Source organism: Dipodomys merriami, unplaced genomic scaffold (assembly GCF_024711535.1).
Source record: "Dipodomys merriami isolate MVZ:Mamm:240054 unplaced genomic scaffold, mDipMer1.0.p SCAF_1, whole genome shotgun sequence".
Classification (NCBI taxonomy): domain Eukaryota; kingdom Metazoa; phylum Chordata; class Mammalia; order Rodentia; family Heteromyidae; genus Dipodomys; species Dipodomys merriami.
Window position 1 is genome coordinate 8,367,668 of NW_027202270.1, and position 12,220 is coordinate 8,379,887.

Here is a 12,220-nt window from a genome sequence, read left to right on the forward strand (position 1 = left end):
TACTCAGGCAGCCAACAATGTGCTTACCAGAGAAAGCATTAGAATCATATTAAAAACACACAGAAAAAACAACTGCAGTCTCTGTGCTGAAATTTTTACGAAGCAACCTGGGATATAAATTCACTTTGCATTTATATTTTCAAACATACGTAGGTTCTCTCCATTGCCTGGAGAAAAGTTCAGCCAGGATGAGTTTGAAAGAAAAACTGAAAAACATTTATAGCTGCTTCAAAGCTAAGGTTTGGGCTAGGGGTGAACATACAGAAGATAATTTTTTTTCTATTTCAGGATCATAGGTGAAGGTGCATCTCCCAGGAAGGTGGTGAAAATGGGAACAGGGAATTGTAGTTTCTGTTGTTTTGGAAATGGCTAAAAATTCAATGGTGAAGGGTATTTTCTTCTTAGAAATTACTTAGGGGGCACTTTTGTCTTCCACAATACAAGACCTGGAACCATGCTGGCTGGGGGAGGCCTTCCTATTCCAGATGTTTCTCCCTGCAGGAATGCTACTCCAAAGGTGACCCTTCTGGGCCCTCTTACCCTCCTCTACTCTAATGGGCAAGAATAGCTCATTAGTTGGGCTGGGAAGGTGGCTCAGTGGTAGAGCGCTTGCCTTGCATGCCTGAGGCCCTGGGTTCGATTCCTCAGCACCACATAAGCAAAAAGAAAAAAGCCGGAAGTGGCCCTGTGGCTCATGTAGTAGAGCACTAGCCTTGAGCTGAAGAGCTGAGGACAGCGCCCAGGCCCAGAGTTCAGGCCCCACGACCGGACCCCCCCCCCAAAAAAAAATAGCTCATTAGCTGCATGAATTTCGAAAGAGGCAAGCAAGTTTACATACAAATCTGTCTGTCTTCTTGAATTGGCCTATCTGCTGCTCTTCCTCCCTCACTTCTTGGTCTAGCACTGCTCATAGCAGGGCAGGGGCATTCATTTTTGGTGTGTATCTGAGGTGGGACTGGTCAGTATTAGCACATTTTCTTCAAGAAGAAGCACAGTCGCGAACATCATTTTGATATTTCATCTTTTCACTCTTTGTCTTTTCCTCTTGGTTTGTGGCATGAGAAGGCACGTGATAAAGTATTTTTAGGCCTTCCCAAATGACCCTACGCAGAATAGTCTTAGGAAGACCAACTTTCCTTGCTTAAAAAAAAAAGGTGAGAAGTACTCCTTTGTTGCAGAGAGAGAGGTGTGTGTGTGTGTGTGTGTGTGTGTGTGTGTGTGTGTGTGTGTGTGCGTGTGTGTGTGTGTCAGGGGATGAAAAAGGGTTCCAATAATTTTTAACAAAAGGTTAAAGGCTATGAACCAGTGTGAGACATCACAGTGTGGAGCGTGGGCTAGTGGAATCTGCTGGAGAAAAAGATCTCGATTTTGGTCCATGGGACCTGGTCATGGCGCTCACTGAGTGGCTGAACTTAGCCATGAACAGCCTTAATTTACTTATCCATAGCATGTGATTCCCTTTCATTCTGAAGCTTAGCAGTTTTCTGAAATAACAAATTTTGCATATTGGGGTATAATATTGTCTATTGGTAACATAAGAAAGAGTGTTTGTGGAAAGTATACTAGGAGGGTACAGATTAGAAGATTTAGGAACACACAGGCTTTCATACTTTTTGAAGCAAATTCTATGGTATATAGAAATATAAGCCTCGCTTCCTTGTAGAGAGGACACTGCCTCTCAGTACCCAATGATGGAGTGATAAAGAGGATTGAGGTTCTCTTCCCATTCTCTTCCCAGTGACTGAAGGTGAGGCTATGTATAGAGGCAGGGGCCGCAATGGCCGGGGGGGGGGGTGTGTGTCCCAGGTCTGGGTGTCCTGCCACCAACTCCACCTGCTGGGAGGAGGAGGGTCATGTCACCTCTCACGGGACTTGATGAGTGTTCCTGCTTCGATCTCTAGTATTGGTGGTTTCACTCTCAGAAGAATGTGCGAGTAAATTATAAAGCAGACTTCCTCTTACCTTTTCCTTCAGGACACACAGAATGTTTACTTTGGATCATAAATATAGCTCAAGGTGAAATGTGCACAGGGAACTCACAAATACAGCAAGCACGCGCACATACTGCGAAGCGAGGGGTGGGTGATGTGTGCAATGAACTGGCTTTCCCACCAGCACTCCAGGGCCTTCCACAGCTCTGAGCTATATGCAGAGCAAGGCCACTGGAGCCGGTCCAGGTACCTGTGCTCGTGATGGCCCCCAAGCACGCGCGTTCCCAAAGCAGACACGTACGACTATCAAACTCATCAAGCAGAAGGATTTATGGAAAACATAATGTAATTGAGTTTGCCTGTTTGTGTGTGTGTGTGTGTGTGTGTGTGTGTGTGTGTGTGTGTGTGTGTATGTGTACCAGGACTAAGGCTTAAATTCAGGACCTCACATCCTCACGTGCCTTCTTTGCTCCAGGCTGGTGCTCTACCACTTGAGCCACATCTCCACTTCAGAATTTTTGGTTGTTAATTGGAAATAAGAGTCTCATGGACTTTTCTGCCCAGACTGGCTTTGAACCATGATTATAGGTGTGAGCCACCAGCACCTGACCTTCATTCTCTTTTGAAATAATGTAGGTGAACAATAAACTCTTCCCTCTGTGTTCAGTATGATAAGCTTAGAAACTTAGACATGGGCAACAAGGCATTTGGGAATAAATGCTGTAGGTCAGTTGAGTGCAATCCTGGTGGGTGTGGTTTGATTCTCAGTGTGTTTCTCCTTCAGCATCTGCTGCACACCCAGCTCCTCTGCCTAGCTCCAGATGCTCCTTTAGAGCCAACCAACATGGTTAAAGCAAAAGCGCTTTGGAAACTACAACACCTAAACACATTGGGTAGGCACAGAAATGCAAATGGTCTCTGAGACTCACAACTGGCCCATTTGCAGTATTTTTTTCCCCAAACAGCTCCTGTGCACGCGCTCCTGGTCGTGCACCTGCTGGGGCCGTGAGCTCATCCCGCATAGCACATTCCGCTTCAGGATTCTTCCCAGTGCTGGGCTGTGGCCAACACAGTTAACGACTCATGTGATGGGGCTGCCAGGCCGCAGGGAGGCGATGAGTTACGAGGATGGCGCCCGGCCTGGGAGACAGCACTGTCAGCCACCTGGTGCAGACATAGTTACTGCTGCTCAGACACAAGTGCTAGAGGTTCATTCAAATGCAGCCTGGCTACTAGACCAATCCTCCTGCCTGCCAAGCAGTCTCCTTCAACTTCTATTAGGAATGCTGTAGATGATAGCAAAGTAGGATCTAGCTTTGAAGAAGCGGGGAGGAAGGAAAGCACAGGATTTTTAAAGACATTGATAAACTCAAACGCAGACAGCTTTGAACACTGATATTTGAGAAATGAGCAGATGGTGAGAAATGCAAACAGTGGAATCCGCTTGGCAGACCTGGGACACCGCACGGTGCAACACAGTTGCTCCTTCACAGTAGCGGCCATGTGGCTGTGGACTCACTGCTTCTACACCGTCCATCGGAGCGGGGAAGTGATTTGCACCAGGTGTGTGCATAGAAACAGTGCGGTCCTCCCTCGTGCCCAGATCTGCGTGCTCTGTACCAAACTGGAGCAAAGGCAGCACTGGCCGCCCTCGTGGTGGCACGAAATGGATGTTATAGCCTTCTCTGCTGTGCTCTGGATTCCAGCCTGAATTTTTTAAAGCAGTGTTATAATAGTTGGAAATCAAGTGAATCATGCTTACTTTTTCAGCCTGAAAAATGAGTTGTCTCTCTCAGCATGCAGCAGGTATTGCCAAATGAAATGGCTGCTGGTTTGGGGACTGAGCCTGGGTGCTGGCTTCACAAATCACCTCCCTTCCATCAAGACTATTTACTTGTGGTGATTTACGTGGCTCTCCCTGTCTGTGTGTGATTTGGCTCAGGGAGCAGTGAGTGTACTGATGCTAAGTTAGTCTTACTAAGCTCCAAGAGCTGCCGTAAAGGGGCTGGGCAGGTAGAATTGAATGGCAAAAACAGGTTTCACAGGTCTCCATAGAGTAATCAGGAATCAGAGGCTCTGATCACAAACTTGGAAGTGACTTCATTTGCCCATTTTTTCTTGGGTTCTCAGGAAGCATCCAGGTCAGGCAGGGTCCTTTTTCTGGTGGACTTCAAGGAAGTATGTCTCTAGGCCTGACCTCTGGTGAGGGCGTCTACCTTGTTCTTCAGCTTCTAACTTTTCAAGGTCTAGTATAGCTGATTCTCAGACTCCCTGAAGATGTAGCTAAGATAGAAGTAGTGAGGATTCAGACGCTACAAATAACTCTTGGGCCTAAAATAGAACAGCAAGAAGAGTCCTGAGGATTTCACGGGAAGACAGGCTTGTTCCTGTTTCCCCCCTCTCTGCATCCTGTATCTAGACACCGTGAAAGTGACAGCCTGTAGGGTGTGGCACTGGGGAGTAAGTGTGAATTGAGAAGAGAAGGCCTCTTCTTTTCCACATGAGCTCAGCTTCTTTTTGGTCTTCCCTGGCATTTTTAAAATTTACATGGCTTCCTTTCAGATCCTCTTCCCCTTTCCAGTTGTGTATGAGTCTGTCAACAGGATGTAATTTGACAGGACTGACCATGCCAACCAGAGATTACAGCTTGCCCTTCCATTTCCCCTCCTAGTACAGGCTGGAGCTATTAGGAAGGCTACGCCCCTCAACTCTGAACACCTGCCTGAGAGGAGGGCTTGTCCTCTCATGAGGTCCTTCCCCCTCCAGTACCTCAGCTGCTCCACCACAGGAGCCACCTATGAAGTGCCATTTCAGTTCTTACTGTTTTAAAGGTTCTTACTGTTTTAAGCTCACGGTAAGCCATCTTACAAATGAACAGCCAGGGTGGGAAGCTCTATGAAAGGCGGGAGCTGGGATGGAAAGCAAGGTTGGTGTGATCCCAGAGGCCACCCTCTCCCCGCATCTATGCTGTGTTTCTACCAATAACTTCTTCCACTTGCTGGTCAAGGGTTCTACCACTCAAAAGTGCTAGGCTTTTAGATTAGTTTTTAGAATCTAATGTTTTTGCTGTCCAGACTCCTACTTGGACCTCCTGAACTGCTGGGATTACAGGTCTGTGCCACCGAGCCCAGGTCTTTGTGATGGGTTCCTGCACATAACATCCATCCCCTCCATCAGTTCCAACTATCTTGTCTCTGACTCCTGACTAGCTGGGTTTACAAGTGGGTGCCACCACACCTGGCTGGGTAATTTCATTTGAAAAAGTCATTATGAAGCCCAAACAACTGCCTGTTGCATTCCTCTTCCCATCCTCTGCCCACGTTTCTTTGTGTGGTGTATCCGTGTCTCCTTCTTCGTGCTTTGCACGTGATCCTCCTCTATGGAGGCCCCCAGCCCCGGGTCCGGACGGGTCGCGGGCGCGCGGGCCCTTAGGGGAGGTCAGTGGAGCAGGGTGGAGAGGCCTGTGCCCACCCCGCTTGCTCTCTCCCCAGACCTGCAGTGGAAGTCGGGGCACATGGCCGAGAGCCTCAGCAACATGCCCCGCCACTCGCTGTACGTCATCATCGGCGCGCTCTGCGTGGCCTTCGTGCTCATGCTCATCATCCTCATCGTCGGCATCTGCCGCATCAGCCGCATCGAGTACCAGGGCTCCTCGCGGCCGGCCTACGAGGACTTCTACAACTGCCGCAGCATCGACGGCGAGTTCAGCCACGCCATCGCCTCCATCCGGCACGCCAGGTGGGCGCGCGGGGGGGGGGGGGGGAGGGGGGCAGGGGAGAGGAAGGGAGGGCTGGGAGGAGAGAGAAGGGGACAGGGCAGGGGGAGACCGGGGAGGGGGGGACAGGAAGGTGGAGGAAGTGGGAAAGGAGGATGGGGAGGGGAGATCAGGACAGAGGAAGGGACAGGAGGGAGGGAGAGACAGGAGAAAAGAGGGGTGGGAGGAGAGGGCGGGCAGGGGGCGGGGCAGGGGAGGAGGGGTTTAATCCGGGGTGTGGAAAGGATGTGAAGAGTCTGCATAGAGGTCGGGAAGTCCACTTCATGAGCGCCCTCCCCGTAAACCTCCTGCTAGGCCTCTGTTATGTTTTGCTTCCATCGGTGTAATGTGCACTGATCAGTGACTATAAATACCTGCTTCTTCACGTCAGGTCGGGACAGTTTTTGATGTTCTATTTCGGGAATATTTTAACTCTTGCTCTTCAAATAGCCAACGTGACTGAAGGGTCTGAATAATGCTGAGTAGCTCTCAGCCCATGGGCGAGCTCCCATTCTAGAAGCATGCCCTCATCCGCAGGGTTGGTGGTGGGGAAGAGTTAAGACCCAAGAAATGGCAGGAGGCCTTTACCCCATCCGCCCCCCCCCACCGTAGACTCTTAGACTGCTTAGTCTTTCCCTCATAATGCTCCCTCCCCAGAGAAAAGGAGAACTCCTCCTCAGAGAGCTAGGGCCAGCTTACTAAATTATAAATATTCCACATCCACTTATTATGACCCTAGCATCAGCTACTGCTTGATAAATGATACTGTCTTTTGTATTAATTGAAAGAACAACCAGAGGCACACAGTTCTGAAAGCCAGTGAGCTGTAGTGAAGAGTGTGCTGAGTTGGGTGTCTTGAGAGTGGGCCGCGGGAGCGATGGCTTTGTGCTCTTTGATCATATGTTCCTACTGATCAAGACTCACACAGACCCAAATTCTGTGTGCATGGAGACAGAAACTAAGAGGTTCAGAGTTTGTTTTCTCAAAAAGAATGTCCCCAAATCCAAATCTCCAACCTTCTAGTGATTTGCAAATCAATCATAGTGATTAAAAATCATACACATAATATTACAAATATGTGCAATATAATATATATTACCTATACATTATACTTATTGTAAATTGCATATATTACACATATTACACACACACATATATATGTATATGTATATATATATATATATATATATATATATCCACAAGCCATCACAAATTAAATGGATGCATGCATTCATTGTAAACAAAGCAAAATGAGAAGCCAGCGGGTGAACCTGGGTCTGGGGAGAAGCTGGTGGCAGCAGCAGAGCGCCTGGGTGTGGGCCGCAGTTAGAGCAGCACTGTGGCCCGCTCAGGCCACTGTGGGGAAGTAGAGAGAAAGGATTCTTCCATCTCAGGACCCCTGTCTATCTCCCCCCCACCCCCCCGCCACGCTGTTCATCTGACTTGCTCCCTCAGTGTCAGCTCTGGTCTTCCAGGAAGTCCTAGACAAACCCCTGCTGTCCCAACCTTGGCTGTTTATTTGAGTCTTTCCCTTTATTTTTGTCTCCATTGGATCTTGGCACACAGCGAGCGTTGTGAAACTCTGAGGTCTGAAATGAATAGGTGATCTTAGCTTGGGTTGGCGTAGGCTGTCTGACTTCGCCTGGGAGGCCGATTCATCCCAGGCACCAGCCCAGTTCCTGGCACCAGCCTCGGTGAGGATCTGCAGTATCCTAAATCACTGGCCGAGGACACCAAAAGGGTGGAGATCTGATCAGCTGTCTGCTCTGTCCTCTCAGGGGCTTAGTTCATCACCAAGGAGCAGCATCCATATCTCTATGTTCTGATGTATCGGGAGACCCAGGAGAGCAGCCTCCCTCCACCCAAGAGACATCCAGAGCGAAGAGACTTCAGGGCTCACATGGAGGAGGCTTTAGTTTAGCCACAGAAGGGTTAAAGACGGGTGCTCTGGAGTCTTGTTGCCCATACAGCTAGTCTGAATTCCTTGACTGAGTTCTCTCTCAGAAAAGAACATGCATTTGCATACCTGGTTCTTATTTGGGAACCTATTTTTGTAAAACAATATCGACTTGTGTAATCCTTAAGCAGCAAGCTCCTTGTACACAAGTGACTGCGGAGAAACCTAGCCCGAGAAAGGCGCTGGCGGAACTCAGTCCTTGTGATGTTCCCCTCTCCCTCGTTTCCCGTGGTGGCTTCTAGTTTATGTCCGTTTCACGCCCTGCCTCCCATCCCTCATGGACTCGTGGAGGGGTAGCAGATGGGAGACTCAGGAGGTGCCTGGTACTTTTTTTTTTTGTCAGTCATGGGGCTTGAACTCTGGGCCTGGGCGCTGTCCCTTAGCTCTTCAGCTGAAGGCTGGCACTCTACCACTTGAGCCACAGTGTCACTTCTGGCCTTTTCTGTTTATGTGGTGCAAGGAATCGAACCTAGGGCCTCATGCATGTGAGGCAAGCACTCTACCACTGAGCCACCTTCCCAGTCCCCTGCCTGGTACTTCTGATGTTGGCAGTAAGCCAGTGGGTACTGGTCTGCTTTGAGTAGGAGTCTCTCTCACACAATTCTCTCTCACACACATACACTCTTTCACACATGTACACTCTTACTCACAGACATGCACACACAGGTGAGCACACATGTGGGCACACACACTTGCGTCTTTCATCTTAAGCCCCGTCTGTCACGCAGGTGATTTGCTTACAGGTAGGAGGGAGCCAATCACAATCATTTCCACCTGACACTCCGCTCTATACTGTTTGAGCTGCGGACTTTCAGGGGACTCTGAGTGAATGAGCACTGTGACGTGCCTATGACTTTAGAGAACGATGCACACAAGAGTTGCGGTCAAATGTAAGGTGGCAGCCCTGTTACATCTGCTGGTGCCGGGAACTGCAACCCAGGATGCGGGCGGTTACTCAGCACTTCCTTCGGGCCAGGCATCCTGCTCCATCTTCCCCAGGGAACTCTCTTGCAGGGGTATCATAAACACCCTAGCACATGTGTACCATGACTTCCATATTATACATGAAAAGCATTTGGGTGTAGTAAGAGAAGGTGATTTACAGGATCACTGAGGGAGAAAGCCAGGACGGGAGCAGGTTTGCTGATCCCGAGTGGCGTCTGTAGGCATTTCGGACACACGCTTCCTGGGCTCCCCATGCAGGAAGGCTGCGGTGAAGCCCCCAGAACCCAGGCCCAGAAGCGACATGGCTCTGCCTCCCACGAGTGTGTTTTAAAGAACAGTCATATAAAACATCCTATAGTAAAATAAGCAACCTCTGAATTAGCGGAGGTTAAGTTGGTTAACTCTAAACTCTGTCAACACGTTAGCTTCTATGAGTGTGAACTTGCTTTCCTAACATCCACCCGGTTCTTGGAACAAAGGAGATGTGAAAAGCAGCTCCAATTTTCAGTGTGGCTGGGACTCCACATTTATTGAACACCAACTGTGAGTCTTGGTTTGCTGGGTGTCTAAAAACCACAGTGTTCTAGGAGACCAGCTTGTTTAGCTGTCATCGGGCAGATGTGCACTTCGTAATGAGTTCTGTTGGGCATGGAAATGGTAAAAAAAAAAAATGCTGCCAGTAAAAAAGAAGAAAAGAGGAGTGATGTTGCGTTTGTGTGGAAGAGTATTTCACCCGCGTACTCCAAAGGCCGCAGGGCAGGGCAGGTCTTGAACCAGAAGAGGCCACCCAGAAGTTGACTTTCGTTTAGTAATTACCATTTTAAGATTGGTTTGGCAGAAAGTCCTGGATGTTGCCTGCTCTGGTTCTTGGACACCCATCAGTGCTGCTGTGGAGTGAATTTCCATATCTACACATGTGCTGGAATGGTGGCTTTGTGCTGAGAGGGTTTGGGTGGGTGACAGCTAACCGTGAATGTCAGGCCAGGACTGGACACCAGCAACTGCGGTCTTTTAGGTCGCTTCCTCTCTCTGCCCCTCTTGGGTTGAGATCTCAGAGGCTTCAAAGCTTATTCCTGAAAATTCCCAAGAGAGAAGCCGTCTGTCCCGCCACCCAGGGGCAGCCAACTCGGCTTTCTGTGTCCCAGCCACTGGAGTGTATGTAAAATAAACCTGCGTCCCCAAATATGAAAAAGACAAATCCATACGTGTTTTCTTAAAGCCTGTTTTGGAGCCACGGTGCCTGGCTGGCTGCTTGGCCAGGATTTAGCTCAGAGGTGTCATCGTTCATTTGGACTGTATATTTTGTGAAGTTCATATTTTCTTTTTTGCTTCTCTCTTGTGCCAAAGACTAATATTTGTTCTCGTTCAATGTTAATATCAGGATGTCTGAAATTTCTGTACTAGCCTCAGACTGTATTTTTATAGTTCCACTGGATTCTTGACTTGAAGTCATTCTCAGACTCACCTCGGGTCCCAGTATCGCTCTAACCAGCACCCTCTCTGTCTGTGGCTTCAGGTTTGGAAAGAAGTCCCGGCCCGCGATGTATGACGTGACTCCCATCGCCTACGAGGATTACAGCCCCGACGACAAGCCCCTGGTCACGCTGATTAAAACAAAAGATTTGTAATCTTTCTTCTTCCTCCTCCTCCTCTTTTTTTTTTTTTTTGGATTATTTTTCAAAAAAAGATGGGATACGACGATCATTTAAAAATATTTTTAAGAAAATTTAAAAGCTTAAGAAATTTAAAACGTTAGCTGCTCCAAGAGTTTTCATTAGACTATTGAAGAACTAATTTTCTGCAGCCCTTAGTTTGAAAAGGTATTTTAACAACAGAATTTGTGAAGCCTCTAGACCACGTTTTAATGTACATCTTAGCTGTCTTACACCATACGCTCCTACTAGTGTGTGCTATTTTCATGGTAGACCGCACTATGAAGCCAGATTAACCCATGTGGTGGTTGCAGGACAAGTCTAATCAAGGAGAAGTTTCCTTTCGCTGTGTGAGTGCTGGCTTTTCTGAGTAGAGTTAGGAGAATCTGTAGAGTATGATGCATAATACCATATACCCGTTCCTTCAAAAGAAGTCTGAAATGTTTGTTTTGTGAAAAAAGAAGCTAGTTTCAATTTATTATTCCTAACCCGAATGGAATTAGCCTTTGCTTTATTCTGTGCATGGGTAAAAGTAACTTCTTTCTGCACTGTTTGGTTGAACTCTGCAGAAACATTTCTTTTGATACAGTTTGTTTTTGTCATTTTCGTAACAGTTGTTGAACTTGGCCTTGAAAATATAGATAACAAAAGGGCCTATTGAGGTGTATTATGACTGATTTCAATCTGTAGGGGTTTTTTTGTTTTCTGTTTTTTTTTTTGTTTTTTGTTTTGTTTTTAGCAGTCAAGGTTTTTATATTGTGAGTGAATTAAATTTGCGTTCAAGTTCTTTGTTGGTAAAGGTAGTTAACGTAAGAGAGTACCGGTTTTCTTCAGTAGTATTTCTCATAGTGCATCTTTATTTATATTCAAGACATTTCTTTTTGTGGCTGTATTTGATTGATATGTGCTTTCTTCTGGTTCTTGCTAATTTCAAAGAATATTGAATAAATGTTAGCAAGTCAAGGATGTCCTCGTCTCTTTCATTCTTTTAAAAGGATATAAAACGTTTGGGATTTGATATTGATTGTCAGACAAAACCACTCTTTATTATATTTTAAGTACTCTAAAAAACAAGTCTGCTTTGGTGGATATAGTTTGGATGTGGCCCCCAAAGAGGCATGTTTTGGAAACTTAGTCCCCAGTATGGTGGTATGGAGGTAATGGGACCCCGAAGAGGTGCGGAGTCCTTACATCATTGAGGAGCTCTCCGGAGGGACACAGCATGGGTCTTTCTCTGGCTTCCTTCTCTCTCTGCTTCCTTTAGTGGTGCTGTGGCCACTGTCTTCCCCACCGCTGTCACCACTGTGATGCTGTCCTCTCAGCAGAGGCCTCCTGACCTTGGACTTTAAAACTTCAGAACCGTGGGGTTCATAAACTCCTTTCCTTCATCAAGTTAGCCCACATTGGGTGTTTTATTACTGTACCTGTGGCTGCTACCAAAGCTCTTACCTGCCCCTCTGGGGGTCTTCCTTGATGCCCAGTGCTTGTGGTCAGCATGAAGGGCAGAAAGAGAGTCACCATGATCACCATCTAAACCAGTGCCTCTGAATTTGACAGGGGATTGCAGATTTTGCCAATATTGGGGTACATGAGATACAGGACACTGCGGGGATGAGGTAGAGCCTCCTGCGGCCTTGGGTGTGAGCTTCTCCGCCGCTCTCCTTTGGAAGTCAGTGAAATGGCCTCAGTAAAATGGCTCCTTGCCTTTAGAAACACAGCAGATTGTTGCCATATGCATCCAGTTTCACATTGTCCTCCAAATGCTGCATAGAAATCCCAGACTCACCGAAAAGAATAACATATTCATGGAACCATTTGGTTAGACCAAGAGACATCCTGAAATCAGACGCAAGGGAGGGTTTTCAGCCAAGAGAATAATGTAAGATGCTTTTCTCCCTCTCTTCCCTCAGAACATCTGTCCCTCATCTTACAAATGACATAGCATTACACCCACACTGTGATTATTAAATGATACAGTGCA

At 47.4% G+C, this 12,220-nt stretch overlaps 1 protein-coding gene across 1 annotated transcript in view; it reads left to right on the forward strand.

Annotated features, from left to right (window-relative positions):
* Window positions 1-11,207, forward strand: part of Dner (delta/notch like EGF repeat containing) — a 283,104-nt gene extending 271,897 nt beyond the window's left edge. The window contains exons 12-13 of the mRNA XM_070015431.1: window positions 5,423-5,669; window positions 10,104-11,207. Of these exons, the coding sequence (XP_069871532.1) occupies window positions 5,423-5,669; window positions 10,104-10,215 (359 nt within the window). The 3' untranslated portion in view covers window positions 10,216-11,207. The remainder of the gene's footprint in view (window positions 1-5,422; window positions 5,670-10,103) is intronic.
* Window positions 11,208-12,220: the final 1,013 nt, after the last annotated feature.